This window comes from Chiloscyllium punctatum, chromosome 11 (assembly GCF_047496795.1).
Source record: "Chiloscyllium punctatum isolate Juve2018m chromosome 11, sChiPun1.3, whole genome shotgun sequence".
NCBI classification, from domain to species: Eukaryota; Metazoa; Chordata; class Chondrichthyes; order Orectolobiformes; family Hemiscylliidae; genus Chiloscyllium; species Chiloscyllium punctatum.
Window position 1 is genome coordinate 73,313,345 of NC_092749.1, and position 19,270 is coordinate 73,332,614.

The 19,270-nt window shown below is 40.1% G+C and overlaps 1 protein-coding gene across 4 annotated transcripts in view; it reads left to right on the plus strand.

Moving 5' to 3' along the window:
- Positions 1-19,270, plus strand: part of tiam2a (TIAM Rac1 associated GEF 2a) — a 289,699-nt gene that overhangs the window by 40,627 nt on the left and 229,802 nt on the right. For all 4 annotated transcript variants that reach the window (XR_011961891.1, XR_011961892.1, XM_072581040.1 and 1 more), the window contains exon 3: positions 12,708-12,752. Coding sequence is in view for 2 of the 4 variants with exons in the window: in XM_072581040.1 (XP_072437141.1) it covers positions 12,708-12,752 (45 nt within the window). In the remaining 2 variants the exon portion in view is untranslated. The remainder of the gene's footprint in view (positions 1-12,707; positions 12,753-19,270) is intronic.

Genomic DNA, 19,270 nt, shown 5'->3' on the forward strand with positions numbered 1-19,270 from the left:
GTGATGCCACATGGTTTCATCTTTTCTTTGACAAGACAAACTTATTTGTATGTAAACGTCTTAACCGAGTGCTATTAACTTAAAGTATGGTTCATAATTGTAGACATTATGCACCAAGTTTGCTTATATTTCCTTCAAGAATCCTCTAATGAGGTGCATTAATCTTAAAGTCATGTATTTCTGTAAGGTCCATCCATGGGTCAGTTACAGTCTTCAGGACAATCTTCTTGAGTTCCAGCTGTCAATCTTCTTGAGTCCATCCACACACACACACACACACACACACACACACACACACACCCCACCCCCAATTCTGATTCCTTTTCCAATATCTTGAAGCAACTTTGCTTTCGTTTGCAATATGATGTATGGTCCACTAAGTTCTCCTACAAGCTTCATTCCAGGTAATCTTCCACCTCTGTTTCTCACAAGACTGAATCTGTGATGAAAGCTCCCCACTTTTCATGCTGTCAGTGGTGATGCAAGTGTGTAATTCTGCTTACATTGAAGGTCTGCTAGTTGTTTGTTTTAGCAAACATCCTCTTGGTGAGCTGCAAAACATAGGGAGTCCAAAACTGTAGTTTAAACCTCTCCCAGCAAATGTCCAGAAATTGAAACCTGAGAGCCTTCCAAAGCACTACCCATATCTAAGCTGACATAGATTCTCTGGGTTTATCCTGAAATTAATCTTTAAACTCATTGTCCTATGTTTATGCTTTCTCCAGTTAACTATTTTACATCTCTAACTTTGACTCTAATAAATGTGGGTGACTTGCTTTGGCAATCACTGTAGTCCAGCATTTTCATGACCTTGCCATTGTGGCAATAATTTTCCCAATACTAAACATTATCTCTGAAAATATTAATACAAACCATATTCATGTGTAAACAGATTTTTTTTAAAAGAAAGGACAACCTAGAGTGAATGCAAATTGCTGCTATGTTTGTTTATTTGCAACTTGCTAAATTGTCTACTGAAAACTAAAACTGATGGATCCCTCTGCTGCTAGCAAGTAGCTTTATTTACCAAAAGCTCTATGGTGAAAAGCTGCAAGTTGATAAACTACAATTAAATGTCTCAATTCTACAATGAAAGGGCAATTGGAAGTTGATGATTTTTGATTGCTGCAAAGTAATCATTTAAGTTCACACTTCTGAGTTCTTTGATGCTACAAACATCTTTGCATTAATTTCTGCACATCCGAGTTGTTATACACTGGATCTTCTAAAGAAATCTTATTGCAATTGTTGTCCTCTTTCCTCTGTCATTTGAAGCAAAACGCTCAGAGGCAGAGGCATGGCTTTACCTCCTTCATCTGTATTCCGGGCCGTGGAGGGAGAGAGAATGATCGCCAATGTGCACAGATACATGAGTTCTCAGTCTTCTCTGGAACAGCAGTTTGTCATTGAACTATATAGTCATTTTACAGGGAGGAGTATTTAGATAAGGCAACATACATATTAATTGGGTGACCGTTACAATCTGAGTATCAATAGCAGAGACCCAGCCCTTTACAGTTATACAATTAATGTTTATAACCTTGTTAACTGGATTCATACAATGGACACTTATCACCTTGTTAACGGACGTTACATATTGAATGCCATCTCATCTTGTTAAATGGCTCTACATTATGAATGCGTTTCCACCTTGTTAATCCATTAACCTTGCCTCCAGAGGGTGGCACAGTTGCTCAGTGGTTAGCACTGCTGCCTCCAGGGACCTGGGTTCGATTCCAGCCTCTGGCGACTGTGTAGAGTTTGCACATTCTCCCCGTGTCTGCGTGGGTTTCTTCCAAATGCTCTGGTTTCCTCCTACCGTCCAAAGATGTGTAGATTAAATGAATTGGCCATGCTAAATTGCCCATACCGTTAGGTGCATCAGTCAGGGGTAAATATGGGGAATGGGTCTCGGTGGGTTGCTATTCGGAGGGTTGGTGTGGACTGGTTGGGCTGAAGGGCTTGTTTCTACACAACAGGGAAACTAATCTAATCAGCACCCTATTGTTAACTAAGTTCTTAGCTGATCTGAGTCATGCTCTGCTGAACCACTTGCTTATACCCTATATATAATTTCACAATCAACAACATTTTTTGAAGCAGTTTGAATTAAAGTGAACTTGTCTGTTATACACAATGAAGATACAAAGAATTTGTAGTGGCGTCCCTTCTGTAAGGTATGTGCATTGGTACAAAGCACGTAATTCTGTTGTGGGCAAAGTCTTAGAGAGAATTATAAGGGATAGGATTTATGCACATCTGGATAAGAATGATGTGATCAAGGATAGTCAGCATGGTTTTGTGAAGGGCAGGTCGTGCCTCACAAACCTTATTGAATTCTTTGAGAAGGTGACGAAGGAGGTAGATGAGGGGAAAGCGGTAGATGTAGTATATATGGATTTTAGTAAGGCGTTTGATAAGGTCCCCCATGGTAGGCTACTGCAGAAAATACAGAGATATGGCATTGAGGGTGAGTTGGAGGTTTGGATTAGGAATTGGCTCTCTGGAAGAAGACAGAGGGTAGTAGTTGATGGCAAAGATTCATCTTGGAGTGCCGTCACTAGTGGTGTTCCGCAAGGATCTGTTTTGGGACCATTGCTGTTTGTCATTTTTATAAATGACCTGGAGGAAGGGTTAGAAGGTTGGGTGAGCAAGTTTGCGGATGATACGAAAGTCGGAGGAGTTGTAGATAGTGAGGAAGGATATGGCAGGTTACAGCGGGATATAGAGAAGCTGCAGAGCTGGGCAGAAAGGTGGCAAATGGAGTTCAATGTAGCTAAGTGTGAAGTGATTCACTTTGGTAAGAGTAATAAAAAGATGGATTACTGGGCTAATGGTAGACTACTTGGTAGTGTGGAAGAGCAGAGGGATCTTGGTGTCCATGTACACAGATCTCTGAAAGTTGCCACCCAGGTAAATAGTGCAGTGAAGAAGGCATATGGCGTACTGGCTTTTATTGGTAGAGGAATTGAGTTCCGGAGTCCTGAGGTCATGCTGCAGTTGTATAAGACTCTGGTGCGGCCGCTTCTGGAATATTGTGTGCAGTTTTGGTCGCCATACTATAGGAAGGACGTGGAGGCACTGGAACGGGTGCAGAGGAAGTTTACCAGGATGTTGCCTGGTATGGTAGGAAGATCCTATGAGGAAAGGCTGAGGCACTTGGGGTTGTTTTCTTTGGAGAAAAGAAGGTTTAGGGGTGATTTGATAGAGGTGTACAAGATGATTAGGGGGTTAGATAGGGTTGACAGTGAGAACCTTTTTCCGCGTATGGAGTCAGCTATTACAAGGGGGCATAGCTTTAAATTAAGGGGGGGTAGATATAGGACTGATGTTAGGGGTAGGTTCTTCACTCAGCGAGTCGTAAGATCATGGAATGCCCTGCCAGTAGCAGTAGTGGACTCTCCCTCTTTATGGGTATTTAAGCGGGCATTGGATAGGTATATGGAGGATAGTGGGTTAGTGTAGGTTAGGTGGGCTTTGATCGGCGCAACATCGAGGGCCGAAGGGCCTGTACTGCGCTGTATTGTTCTATGTTCTATGTTCTAATTAGTGTTGGGGTTGTTGGTTAGATTACTGACCTTAGTGTTGGAATAAAGCACAGTCTAAGCACATTTTTCAACTTATCCTTCAGATTTAAAAAAAATGTCATTTATATAAACATAGGAGGTATACAGAGGAGATTCGATTATCCGAAGGAAATCTCGAGGTCCCGATAGAAACTTTACAGCAAAGAGGTGTTTCCAACACTGATCGCGCCTTTTGTTTGCAATGATTAAAAATGAACTCTGCTTACTGAAATGTTGCGGAGAACAGCCGTGGACATTGATGGGAGCCCAGGCACTGTCTGATGGCCTATTACCTAGTAACAATAAAGGGTCAGTGATTCATGCTTGTATTTACTTTCTTCGCCATGCAATGAATATGCTTTTTCGTTCCTCACAGGTCACCAAAAAATATTTTCCTGCCTTTTTTCATTTGTCTATTCCAAAATATGCCATCAAGCAAAATAAGCCTAAGTAATTGCATGTTTTGTGTTTGAGTTATTAAGTTGTCTTTCAGTTTCACTGAAGTTTTTTTATTTGAAATCCCTAATCCAATTTCCCAAGTCATATCAGTATTATTGTCTGATCGTTTGGAATATTTTTCTTTGAATAATTTCTCTGCGCTTATCCTTTTTAAAAAAAAGGCTTTCTTGATGTGGGTATTGTTGGCAAGGCTATAGAAGGATGTTGCCAAGTTGGAGGGTTTGAGCTATAAGCAAATGCTGAATTGTCTAGTGCTGTTTTCCCTGGAGTATCAGAGGCTGAGGGGTGACCTTATAGAGATTTATAAAATCTTGAGTGGCATGGATAGGGAAAATAGGCAAGGTCTTTTCCCTAAAGTGGGGGAGGCCAGAACTAGAGGGCATAGGTTTGGGGTGACAGGGAAAAGATTTAAAAGGGACTTAGGGGCAACTTCTTCATGCAAATGGTGGTGCATGTATGGAATGAGCTGTGAGCTGCCAGTGGAAGTGATAGAGGCTGGTAGAATTAAAATGTTGAAAAGGCATCTCGATGGGTATATGAATAGGAAGAGTTTAGAGGGATTTGGGCCAAGTGCTATCAAATGGGATTAGTTTAATTTACGATATCTGGTCGGCATGGACGAGTTGCACTGAAGGGTTTGTACTTGTGCTGCACAACTCTCTGACTCTAATTTGTTTGCCGTCACTAATTGCCATTGAACTGAGGGGCTTGCTAGGCCTTTCCTGAGGGCGATTAAATGTCCAACACATTACTATGCAGTCACATGTATAGTCACATATTACGGCTGATTTTCTTCCTTGGAAGATGCATTCAAAATATTTGAAGAAACAGATAATGAATGTCAATAGCTTTGTATTGTAAAGTTATGCTTTTCAGATAGCTACTGTGACAAAGAGGGCACCGACGCCATTAATGTAGAAAAAAGACTGGTTAGAACATAGAAAAGTACAGCACAGAACAGGCCCTTTGGCCCATGATGTGCCAAGGAGTAATCCTAATGTAAAATATAAATAACCTCCGCATCCCTCAATTCACTGCTATCCATGTGCACGTTCAGCAGCCGCTTAAATGTCCCTAATGACTCTGCTTCCACCACTACCACTGGCAACGCATTCCATGTATTCACAACTCTCTGCATAAAGAACCTTCCTCTGATGTACATTCTATACCTTTCTCCTAACATCTTAAAACTATGAAGCCTCATGCCAATCAGTCCTGCCCTGGGGAAAAGTCTCTGGCTAAATAGCAAGGTTAGCAAGGTTGGATCAGATGGAATACAAGGAGAATACAAGCTGTTTGAATATAGAACTGGCTCGAAGGTAGAAGATCTTGGTGGTGGTGGGGGAGGGCTGCTTTTCAGACTGGAGGCCTGTGACCAGTGGTGTGCTTCAAGGATTGCTGCTGGGTCCACTGCTTTTCGTCATTTATATAAATGATTTGGATGTGAACATAGGAGTTTTGTTTACTAAGTTTGCAGATGATGCCAAAATTGGAGGTGTAGTGAACAGTGAGGAAAGTTATCTCAGATTACAACGGCATCTTGATCAGATGGGCCAATGGGCTGAGAAGTGGCAGATGGAGTTTAATTTAGATAAATGCGAGATGCTGTATTTTGATAAAGCAAATCAGGGCAGGACTTATACACTTAATGGTAATGTCCTGGGGAGTGTTGCTGAACAAAGAGACCTTGGACTGCAAGTTCATAGTTCCTTGAAAGTGGAATTGCAGGTAGGTAAGATAATGAAGAAGGTTTTTTGTATGCTTGCCTTCATTGGTCAGTGCATTTGAATCTAGGAGTTGAGAGGCCGTATTGTGGGTGGTGTGCTAACTGAAACAACAGTTACTTCCCATTTTATTGCTTTTGTAAAGTTGGTAGTGAGCTGTTGTTTTGTGCTGCTGTATTCCACGTGGTGCAGAATTGTTGCAGGATTTTCACCTACAAACAGTAAAGGAAGTCTAGTATTGTTCTAAGACTTTGTCTAACCTGGAGGGGATCTTGCACGTCTTGGTGTTCCCATGAATCTGCAGTCCTTGTACATTAGGTGGTAGAGATTGCAGGTCTGGAAAGTGCTGTTGAAAGAGCCTGGGTGAGTTGCTGTGATTCGTCTTGCATAGTTGTGCATTGGTAGTGGAGGGAGCAAATGTTTAAGGTGTTGGTATTTCTGATTCATTTGTGGGATCTTGGCATCACTGGCTATGGTACCAATTATTAACCGTCCCTAATTACTCAATTAAGAATCAACCACATTATTGTGGATCAGGTGAAGAAGGGTTTATGCCCGAAATGTCGATTCTCCTGCCCCTTGGATGCTGCCTGACCTGCTGCGCTTTTCCAGCAACACATTTTTCACCATCAGGTGTAACATGTAGACCAAACAAATTAAAAATTACCTCTAGGCACAGTGGTAGTATCCCTGCCCTGAACCAGGGAGACCTGAGTTCAAGTCCCACCTGATCCAGAGGTGTGTAATAACATTGGCGAACAGGTTGATTAGGAAAATAGGTTAATAAAAATAAGATTGATGGTTCTCCTTCCCTAAAGTATATTAGTGAACTAGATCGGTTTTTATAACAGTCAGCAGTGGTCACATGGTAGGCTAACATTTTATTGAATTGTGAGTTTTTAATTTGCCATAGTGAGATTTGAGTCCTTGCCCCCAGAGCCTTACCTTGGGATTAAGGGTTACAAGTCGTGTGACATTATCAAAACACTACCACCTTCCACTCCAGTGAGCTGCTTTGTTCTGGTTGGCAATGAGCATGTTGAATATTATTAAATTGTACTTATTTAAGTAATTGGGGAGTATTTAATCACACTCCTGACTTGTTTCTAAGTAGTGGGCAGGCTTTGCAAAATCAGGAGATGACCCATATGTAGAATTATGGATTGAGTGCAGAACTGAAAGCAGACATTTGGCTATTATTTGGAGGTGTGGGTGTTGGACCCGGTTATAGTCCCAACAGGTTTATTTGGAAGCAATAGCATTTGGAGCGTTGCTCCTTCATCAGGTGGTTGTGGAGTATAAGATTGTAAGACAGAATTTATAGCCATTGTGGCTCTGTCAGGTCCTTGCAAGTGTATCACAGCTAACACTAGTGTCCAGTCTTAATTATACTCACTGCAGAATTCCCAGATACTGACCTATTCTTATAGTCACAATCTTCTAAAACTGATTCAAATATTTAGATGACACTTGGGGGATTTGGACTTTTGAAGAAACTGAATTAGAAGAATTCATCTGTGTCCTCAATAATTGTCACCCGTCCGTTAAACTTAAAGCCACACCACGTATGGAATACTAATTTCCTTGGCATCACTGTATTTCAGTTGGCACAAGGGAAATAAGCTTAAATCAAAATTTTATTTAAAAAACTGATGCATTTCTACACACAGTAATTCTTTATGTTGCTGAGGATGCAATTAATTTATCATATGTGCAGAAAGCTAGCAGTTTTTTCATTACATATTGGACTGTAGTACTTTGAGAAAGCAGCTCACTACTACCTACTCAAGTACAACTAGGAATAGACAATAAATCTTGGCCTAGCCAACACTCATGAATGAATAAAGAAAAATGAAATAAGACAGAGGGCATGCAAAAAGATTCCTCAGCAAATCGTGTTCATTTTTTTAAGAGAGTTAATCAAGCCACCTTTGGCAAATTGATTTAACGCCAAGATTGGTTTGCTTACAACATATTGCACAATGACCCAATAAAGAAACAAAATGAAGAATCATTTTGAAAAGTTAAAAACTGAGTCAATTTACTGAGTCAATATAACATAACATCAATTTTTAAAAGTGGCATGATCCTGAAGTGTTCATTAGCCATCATCCTTTTTTCTCAGGGGGTGGTATATGGGGTCTAACTTGATGTGTTTGTTGATAGAGTTCAGGTTAGAATGCCACGCTTCTAGGAATTCTTGTGCGTGTCTTTGTTTGGCTTGTCCTAGGATGGATGTGTTGTCCCAGTCAAAGTCGTGTCCTTCCTTATCTGTATGTGAGGATACTATTGAGAGAGGGACATGTCTTTTTGTGGCTAGTTGGTGTTCATTTATCCTGGTGGCTAGTTTTCTGCCTGTTTGTCCAATGTAGTGTTTGTTACAGTCCTTGCACAGTATTTTGTAAATGACATTAGTTTTGCTTGTTGTCTGTGTACGGTCTTTCAGGTTCATTAGCTGCTGTTTTAATGTGTTGTGGGTTTGTGGGCTACCATGATGCTAAGGTATCTGAGTAGTCTGGCAGTCATTTCCAAGATGTCTTTGATGTAGGGGAGAGTGGCTAGGGTTTCTGCTTGTTTGGGTTTGTTGCTGAAAAATTGGCGGACTGTGTTCATTGGGTGCCCATTTTTTAATACGCAGTATAGGTGATTTTCCTCTGCTCTGCATAGTTCCTCTGTGCTACAGTGTGAGTTGGCTCGTTGAAATAATGTTCTGATGCAGCTTCGTTTGTGGGTGTTGGAATGATTGCTTTTGTAGTTCAATATTTGGTCTATATGTACTGTTTTCCTTTAGACGCTGGTTTGAAGTTCCCCATTGGCTGTTCGCTCTACCGTGACATCTAGGAATGGCAGTTTGTTGTTGTTTTCCTCCTCTTTGGTGAATTTTATGCCAGTAAGGGTATTATTGATGGTCTTGAAGGTTTCCTCTAACTTGTTTTGTTTAGTGATGACAAAGGTGTCATCCACGTAGCAGACCCAAAGTTTGGGTTGGATGGTTGGCAGAGCTGTTTGTCAAGTCTCTGCATTACTGCCTCTGCTAAGAACCCTGATATCAGAGATCCCATGGGTGTTCTGTTGGTTTGTCTGTAGGTTTTGTGTTGAAGGTGAAGTGTCTGGTAAGGCATAGATCCACTAGCTTGATTAGTCTGCAATTTAGAGCTAGCCTCAGTAATGATGATAGTGAAACCATAATTGATGGTTGTAAAAGTTTATTTGGTTCACTCCTGTCCTTTACCTTTCCTTACCATCCTTGCCTTACCTGACCCATATGCAGCTCCAGCTCCAAAGTAATTTGGTTGACTCTTAAACTTTTTCTGAAATTGCATAATTAATCACTCATTTGAAGGGCAGTTAGTGGTGAGTAATAAAATTTGGCTCCCAGCAATGCCCACACTATCATGAAAGAAATGTTGAAAACTACAAAACTATGAAGAAGGCATTGGAACATTAGATAGTAGGGAAATGTTTCTTTTTAAAATGTTCTTGGTTTTGCAAATTCGTAAGAAAACTTTCCACTTTCATAGTTTTTTTGGTTTATTTAAATATACATAATTCTGATAGTTACAACATTTAACGTATAACTTCAAATTTTTGTGTCATTACTGTTTTTGAAGCTTATTCAAAATTTTTCAAACTTCTGTGGCAAACCTATTTGATATTTATTTAGTTAATATTTGTTTGAGTTACCTTTTTATCTCATTTACGAAAAATGCCATTCTCAATTATTCTTCAGTGCTGCTTGCTACTGAAAATCTTATTATTACTCCATGTTGCATCTAGTGTTTTAAACAATCCAGCCTCAGCCTCTGTTCGCTACAATCATTGTGCATGACATCTGATTTGGAGTCTTGATGTGTACTGTCCATAACAACTAACCTATGTGGTTGCATTTTCTACTGGCGTGGTGCTGTCCCAGTTGGGTATTACTGCTTCACTAGTAATTGATACTGAATGCTCAGGTTTTAAATATGCAGAAAATAAAGATACCTGGTGTAAATTAATTTAACAGTGGATGTATTTCAGACAGTAGTTGTGATTAAAATTTGGCAAATGAAGAGGTCTCGAGGAAAGTGAGGACTGCAGATGCTGGAGATCAAAGTCGAGAGTGTGGTGCTGGAAGAGCACAGCAGGTCAGGCAGCAGCCAAGGAGCAAGAGAATATAAGTTTCAGGCAAGAGCCCTTCATCAGAGCTATTCCTGATGAAGGGCTCTTGCCCGAAACGTTGATTCTCCTGCTCCTCGGATGCTGCCTGACCAGATATGGAGTCTGTCAGGAAACAATTTGACAGTCTGTTTGTTTAAGCTTCTGTTCTAACAAAATAATATATTGAGCTAGCTAACACTAGCTTTTGTGAAATTACAGTTGTTTAGAATGTTGATTACATCACTGTTACAACATAACTCCTGTTCTTTCTACTATTATAATAATATTGTTCACAAATTTTGGATTCATGTACCGTATTATTTCAAATTCAATATCTGTAGTCGCATCTGTTGACAGGTTTCATGCACTTACGTTCAGGTCTTTGCCTTTAATGCCCAATGTCTGGTTGTGTGACAGCATGCAACACTGCTTTGTGTTTGGAAACGACACCTGTTTGGCTGGAAAAGAGACTTCTGTCCTTCTTAATTTTTTTAAAGATTTACATGTAATACCACCCGATTTGCTCCTATGCTGCTTTAATGAAGGCAACATATTGTCAGGCCAATCATAATTTCTGCTGAGTTCAATAAAAGGAACTATCCTAACAGTATATTCAGTTTTGTTTTGGCAAAAGCTCCATTATCTGAACCTTTTATGATATGCAATAATTTGATTCTAATCACTGGGCTTTAATCAAAGTTTGCACGTTGTGGGAAGTTGGGTCTTGTGCACCGCAAAGTCACACTATCATAATTTAAATTAAGCCCCAAGAACTGGAATGTACTCTTTTGCTAACCCATCTGTTGTAGAATCACAGTGCAGTATAAGTCCTTTAGCCCAATGAGTCTGTATTGACAATAAACTATTCTAGGAGAAAGTGAGGACTGCAGATGCTGGAGATCAGAGTTAAAAAATGTGTTGCTCGAAAAGCACAGCAGGTCAGGCAGCATCCGAGGAGCAGGAGAATCGACGTTTCGGGCATAAGCCCTTAAAAAGTGGATGAGCACCTGAAATGTCATAACACTCAAGACTATGGATCAAGTGCTGGAAAGTGGGAGTAGTATAGAGTAGTTTATTGGAAAAGCACAGCAGGTCAGGCAACATCCGAGGAGCAGGAGAATTGACATTTTGGACATAAGCCCTTCACCAGGAATCATCGGACCTTCATCAGCTTATGCCCAAAGCGTCAATTCTCCTGATCCTCGTATGCTGCCTGACCTGTGCTTTTCCAGCACCATACTGTCGACTTTGATCTCCAGCATCTGCCGTCCTCACTTTCTCCAAGTATCTTGGGATGTTTTATAAGTAAAAGGCAGTTTACAAATATACATTGTTGAAATTCCTCCGAAAACAAGAAATCTGTAATGTATTTCTGGCATTAAGAATGAGAAGTGAATGTATTATCGATTAATCGTTTGCATCAGTATTTAAGGGGAAAACTTGTAATTCAGTTAATTTGGGGGCAAGTCTGATTTATAATTACTGCTAATCTGCAATATGGAAATAAAATACATGGTAACTATTCACTTTAATGAATTTAGCCAAATGAAAGTGTTTAGCTAATGTTAAAGCAGATGCAGATTTGATGAAATACTGTAGTGTTGTAGGCTCAGTTATTCAGTTGCTTTAGTTTCAAATTCAGCTCAGGCAGCTGATTCCCATGGGAACACCTCAGCAGCTGCCCCAGAGGCTGCAGCTTTCTATTTCTTCAAATTTGTCTCATTGTTGGTCTATTTCTTTCTTCTTATAGAATACCACGGTGCAGAAAGGGACTATTTAACCCATCAAGTCTGCCCAGCTCTTGTAATAAGCAATCGTATTAATCCCTCTCCCTGGGTCTTTCTTATATATTTTTGCAATTTTTATTCTTATTTAAGTACTTAGTAAATTCTTCTTTCTTAATTATTATTGAATCTGTTTCCAGAGTTCTACGTTTCAGCTCTATTTAGATCCTGTATAAATACGCTAACTTTAATGTTCTCACCTACTATTCCTCCAAACTGAAAATGTTTTCCCCTGATTTCCACTCTCCCTTCACCTGCATATTGTTTATCTCCAACTATTGCAATTCTTCCTTGTCTTTTGTCTTCATTTCTTTGGTAAGGCTATTAACTAATGTCCTCTAATAACTAATATTATTGACTTGCACGGTGACCATTGTTACACTTCCTTCCACCTTGGTTTCTGTAAGAGTTCTATTCAGTTTAGCCAGTGCCTTATCTCTATTCTGCCAATACCAGAACCTTTTATACCAATTGCTTTGATATGTCTTTCCTTTTCTTCTGTGGACTTTCAACCATGGCTAACAAAGTTGTCAATTGCAGGCACTCCAATCCCAGATACTGTCACTCTTGCCCCTTTTCAACCTTCTGTAACCACAATTGGGTTCCCCTTGTCCTCACCACTAACCCCTCAATCTCCTGTATTCAACGGACTATCCTCTGCCATTTCCACAGCCAAGATGTCATCACTGAGCATGTCTATTTTTTTCCTTAGCAATTTGGCATTCCAAGTAACCCCTCATCTCTTTTTGTCATTTAGCCCCTCTCGTGCCACTGCAGATCTTTCCTTTTTGTTTTTTCCCCTCCAAAATCAGTTAAATGTCTAATATTTTTCCTTGGTCTGGTGAAATTTATTAATCTGAAGTATTAACACTTACTTTCTTTCACCATAGAGGGTGCCAGACTTCAGAGCATTTCCAGGCTGATCTTTGAACTCAGTCTTCATAAGTACCAGGATCATGTATCCCTTGTTAACTATTTTATTGAGTTGTCTTGTTATCTTTAAAAGTGTAATTTTATTTTCTTTTACTTAACAGTTCTACAAACATGTGGTTCAGAGCGTGGAAAAGTTTATTCAAAGGGTAAGAGTTTATGATTGTATAGAACTCAATATTGAATTGGATGTTTGTATATTTATGCATTAGTATCTCCTTTTACAATTGGAACACCTTCGGTTCTATAATATTTCCATTTTTTGAGGTAACTTTGAGTGTTGAACTGTTAACATTTTTGTGTTTTTTTTTGGCCATTGATTGGTCTTCTAATGTTTCTTTTTAATATCATCATCTATTGATATTACAAGTCTTTCATTGCGTTGGATCATTTTCACATTTCTGATCTTTATTACTTCAAATTGCTGAGCATGCTTTATTTTGGACATCATACCGTTTATTATAATCTTCCTGTCTTCCATGCTAACTGCATCAGCATGATGGAGCTGGAGTAGTCTGCGTAAAAGTTTTGTGGTTGAAACAAATTCCATTTGTTCTGGAGCAGTCTTACTCCAGAAAAACTGACCTTTGTATGCTGTGATGGGTGTGTGTATACACAGTGGTTGTATTACATTACTTGAGATGTTCACATTTAAATCAGGCAGTTGTCAAAATGTTATAGCCATTTCCTATATATAAAATGCCCAGTTATGGTGGACTAGGTACACTATTTGCTTAACAATAGGTGTTTAGTTACAAGTTAAAAATTTGATTTAAAAAATGCTGCTTTGATAAGTGCTACAAAATGATAAAGTGGTTACCTGTGATTACTTAACATTTGAATTTATTCTATTATTTTAGTGCAGTTTATTTCCTACCAGGTCTTTATTGGATTAAGAAGGCAGCTCATCACCAACTTCTCCAGGGCAACTAGGGATGCGCAGTAAATGCTGGTCAAGCCAGCAACACCACATCCCTTGTTCATTTCTGACTTTGAATTCTCATCAAATGGTTCATTTGTCCTTCAGCTTCATTCCCAGGATTGTGCTTATCACTAGATTTCTATTTTACTACTCATGTTAATTCCTTATATGTGGTCCAAATGTTTATGCTTTTAAACTTTACAGATGATTGGATCTCAGCTGCACAACAGGTGGATAAGAACTCTTGCACCTTAGATAAGAACACTGAGTAATCACACTCTAGACTTAAACATTTTGTGATCCCATGCCTAAGGATGATGTACAGACGCAAGTGAGGGCTGCAGATGCTGGGGATTAGAGTCGAGAGTGTAGTGCTGGAAAAGCACAGCAGGTTAGGCAGCTTCCGAGAAGCAGGAAAATCGATGTTTCGGGCAAAAGACCTTCATCAGGAATAAGGCTGGGAGCCTCTGGTGGAGAGTCAAATAGGAGGCTAATGGGCTTGGGGGGGGGGGGAAGGTAGCTGAGAGTTCAAAAGGTGGATGGAGGTGGGGGTGATGGTGATAGGCCGGGGGGGAGGGTGGAGCGAATAGGTGGGAAGGAAGATGTGCAGCTAGAACAGGTCATGAGGGCAGTGCTGAGCTGGAAGGTTGAAACTGGGGATAAAGTGGGACGAGGTGGAGTGAGGAAACTGGTGAAATCCACATTGATGCCATGGGGTTGGAGTGTCCCGAGGTGGAAGATGAGGTGTTCTTTCTCCAGGCATCGGGTTGTAAGGAAGTGGCAATGGACAAGGCCCAGGACCTGCATGTCCTCGGCAGAGTGGGAGGGGGAGTTGAAGTATTTGACCACGGGGCGGTGGGGTTGGTTGGTTGGTGAGGGTGTCCCGGAGATATTCTCTGGAGCGTTCTGCGAGTAGGTGTCCTGTCTCCCCAATATAGAGGAGACCGCATGAGGAGCAATGGATACTGTAAATGATGTGTGGACAGGGCAAGTGAAACTTTGATGGATATGGAATGCTCCTATGAGGCCTTGGATGGGGGAGGTGTGGGTGCAGGTTTTGCAATTCCTGTGGTGGCAGGGGAAGGTGGGTTGTTGGGGGATGTGGACTTGATGAGATAGTCGCAGAGGGAACGATCTTTACAGAAAGCGGATGGCGTGGAGAGGGAACTATATCTCTGGTCTTCGGGTCTGTTTGTAGTGGCGGAAATGGTGGACGATGATGCAATGTATATGGAAGTTGGTTGGGTGGAAGGTGAGGACCAGGGGGTTGTGCCCTTGTAGCGCATGGAGGGATGGGGTTCAAGGGTGGAGGTGCAGGAAGTGGATGAGATGTGCTGGAGGGCATCATCAACCACGTGGGAGGGGAAATTGCGGCCTTTTAAAAAAGGAGGCGATCGGGTGTGTTCTGTGGTGGAATTGGTCCTTTTGGGAACAGATGCGGCGGAGGATTTGGGAATGAGGGATGGTGTTTTTACAGGAAGTAGGGTGGGAGAAGGTGTAGTTCAGGTAGCTGTGGGAGTCATTGGGTTTGTAGAAAATGTCATTGTTGAGTCGGTCATCGTTGATGGAGATAGAGAGGCCCAGGAAGGGGATGGAGGTGTCGGAGATGGTCCAGGCGAGTTTAAGGTCGGGGTGGAATATGTTGGTGATTTATACAGTTCGTGGGTGAGTAATCCAATCTCCAGTGCAGTGAATAACCAGGTTAACTTGTTCTTGAATCTACCATGTACACTATTCATCGCTGTGTTTTAGAGCTATTATCTGCTAAAAGAATAATAATGTTTCTTCCTCCTTTTAGATAGAATACAAGTGTTTAAACTGATCTTCCCCTACCTATTAATCTGGAATAAAATTTCAATGGACTTATTATCCAATGCTTTAATTATGTTATAATCCTTTATCAGGGAAGCTTTAAGACTTGCTGCTGTGAAATTAAGAGCAAGGTCATTTACCCCACTTAAGTAGCTGAATTTACTTAATGTAGGAATCCTTTAAGCAGTTCTCCCTTGGACCTTTTGCGAAACTACTACATTACCTGCCCTGTGGGTGACTAAATATTGGACACAGTGTTTCAGGTGCAATCACATCTGCGACCTGTTTAATAACAAATCATCCTTTTTTGTGTATTGAATGGTTCTGTTGATATATCCCAAAACTTTATGTAGACACAGAGATATGTGCAAAATATTCATTGTCAACATATCGTATAAAATTAAGTCTGAAGTCATAAGAGAGCTATGATCCCTAACCAACTCTCCACACCACTTCTCAGTAATGGTACAGTAAATAGTATGAGACACTATATCTGTGTTGTGTATGTGTGTGTGTATGTGTAAAATTTGCAGTGATTTCACAAAGTGGATGTGACAGCCTGTCTGCAGTTTTTTAATGAGGAACATTTGAGCCTACTTCTATTATAGTAATGCACTTTGCCATTTTTTTTCTGCTCACTCATTGACTTACTATTGAATTTTGTTGACCAGCTATTAGTACCAAGCCATTTGTAATGAAACTTTTGCTCTGCTGGTTTCTCAATTTTGGGTCCTCACTCTACCTATATTGTGGTACCAATGTGTATCATATCCTCCAACTTATACCCTACCTTGTTAGAATGCTCTACAGCTACTTAGTGACGCCTCTGTTTTTATTTCTTGATGTTTATGTATACTGTCGAATAATTGTGGGACGCTTTTGCACAAGTACCACCTTCACACTTGATATAGTACAAAACTTTCCAAGCTTTTATTTTTACCCCATTATCAGAATTCATTAGAATAATCAGAATTATTTAACAGCCCTCTCATTCTCTTTAAACAAAGACCTGCTGTTGGGGCTTTTTGGCTAGCAGTCATCACGGCAGACGCAAGAATGCCAGAATTCAAAGGGAGCAACAGTTTATACTGTATGAGAAAAGAGTGCTGACTGGTTGGCAAGTCACCTCTGATGAAAGCATTGTCATGGAGAATGTACCTGGAAGTTAGAATTAATTTTAAAAATCTCTCTGTGACACTCTTGGTTGCTTTTAAAGACACTACGTAGTGTTCTCTTTCACACATTCATGTGATGTAGGTATTGAGTAGAATTCATTGACCTTCGGGGGATGTTGAATCTCTGCTGTGTACTGCTGCAGTTCATGTCATGTAGGATGTGGGTCCAATGGCTGTTTTTGACCTAAACAATGTTAAATTCCCTATGTGTTTTTGTAATTGCACTTGTGCAAATAAGTGGAATGTATTCCATCATGTTACCGTCTGGTGCCTTGTATGGGTGGTTGAAAGTCTGGAGATCTGTCAGTCACTACAGAGTACCAGCCTTTTACCTACCTTTGCAGCTGCACTATTTATGTGGTTGATCTGAAATGCTCTGGAAGATGATGCTTGGAACTCCTGTGTCATTAAATATTGTGCAGAAATTTTGGAAATAGTTGTTTTTCAGGTATTGTTGTGTTAGATGTGTTACTTCTACATACCAGACACAATTGCTTTGGTTACAAATATTTCTGAACAGTGTGGAATTGTTAGCAAGCATATCAGAAGACATCCTAATTTCTGAGATTGTGTTGGAAGGAGGGTCATTAATGGAGCAATGGAAGATGGTTGGGCCTTGAACATTACTGTGAGAAACCCCTGCCGTCATTACCTGACGCTCAAATGATTGGCCTCCAATGCAGACAACCATCTTCTTTTGTATTAAGTATGTATGACTTTCACCAGTGAAGAGTTTTTCAGATTCCTGTTAACTTCAATTTGATGAGGGTTCTTTGATATCACATTTGGTCAAATGCAATCATGATATCAAGGGCAGTCACTCTCACCTGAACACTGGGATTTGATACTTTTTGTTTGTATTTTGCTTGAGGCTGAAATGAAGCTTTGTGATCCAGTGAAACCCTCCAAATATAGCAATTTGATGTAAATGAGTGCCTTATTGGCCATTTCAGAGAGCACTTACGCATCAGCCTATTGCTGTAGGTATATGATTGCATACAGACTTGGTCAGTTGAATTCCTTCCATAAAGGATATGGAAAGGTCGATGAAGGGCTTATGCCCAAAACGTCGATTCTCAAGTTCCTTGGATGCTACCTGACCTGCTGTCCTTTTCCAGCACCACACTCTTGACTCTGATCCCTAGCATCGGCAGTCCTCACTTCCTTCTTCTATGACATTTTGTAATGTCTTGTGCACCAATACTGATGCTAGCTTTTTGTTCCAGGTTTTATTGATTAAACTAACAAATTCTCCACCTATTATGGTGAGGTTTGCCCTGGTCTGTGTGGATTTGCATTATATCAATATACTGTCAGTTTTGTCATTGCTATTGATGATGATTTGATAGAGAGCGTAAACTTCAAGATACATATAATGAAGAATGGCAATTAAATGCTTTTTTTTTTAAATTTGAGGTATGCTCCACTTCCAAAATGTAGTCTACTTTGACGGTACTGTATTTGATCAGAAAGGATACTATATTTATGTCATCATTGCATGTGTATTATATTTTCTCAGAGTGAGGAATACACCAAAGAAACTATGATCTTTATGAAAATATACAGAAATTATGTTATGAAGATCTGATCATTAATAACTCTTGAACAATAACATTAGTTTTAGGCAAAAAATTCAAATAATTACTGAAGGTGTTGGAATAAAACTTATTCTAATGATATTAGACTTTGCAGTAGCTATATGCTCAAGCAGTTTGCTTAAGTAAGATTCATCTTTTTAATGCAGTTTTAAAACATCTTTTTAAGATTGATATAAAAAAAGTCTACTTGGCATACATTCAAGGTTCTCCCCTGATCTTGACCGCTGACTTAGAATCTAGAGTGTGGTGCTAGAAAAGCACAGCAGGTCAGGCAGCATCCGAGGACCTACTGTGTTTTTCCAACATCATACTCTCAACTCTGATCTCCAGCATATGTCCTCACTGACTTAGCATGACAAAATATCAGAAATTCTCAGCCATTGATACTGTAAATGTTACTATGTATAAGTTGACTTCTGAAACCTTGAAAAACACTCCCAAAAACTGTTTAATTCTATACTGAGTGTCGAAGTGAAGTACTGGCACAGGTGTCTGTTATTTTAAAGAATCAATGTCAGTCATCCAGTTAAAAATCTCATAATACCAGGTTATAATCCAACAGGTTTATTTGGAAGCACTAGCTTTCGGCACACTGTTCCTTCCATCAGGTAGCTGGGGTCATCCAGTGCAGTAATAGGCATGTCTTAAACTCTGAGGCATTTTCACCTCCTTCTGAAGTCCCCAGTATTTCAGATAGCAGTCTTCAGCCAATTCAGTTCTCTAGGATATCACAAAACAGCAGGAGACATTGAATGCTGCAAAGGCTATAGTGTCTGACAATGTTCTGACAATAGTAATACAAATTTGAACTCTGGAAGAGGCTTCTCTCCTAGTCTAGCTGTTCTAATTCGATTACAACACTGGCATCAACCCGACAATGTGGAAAGTTACGCAGATATGTTCAGTCCTCAAAACTTTAACCCAGGCAATTATTGACTTATCAGTCTGCTCTTGATAGTCAACAAATTAATGAAAGGGGTTATCAGTAGTGCTTCCAAACTACATCTCAGAAGTAACCTGCTCCCTGATGTTCACTTTAGGTTCCCTTAGGACCACTCAGGGCCTAACCTCGTTACAACTTGGTCTAAACTTGTATAAAAGAACTGAACTCCATAGGTGAGGTGAGAATGACTGTTTTAAGTTGTATTTGCCCTAATAAT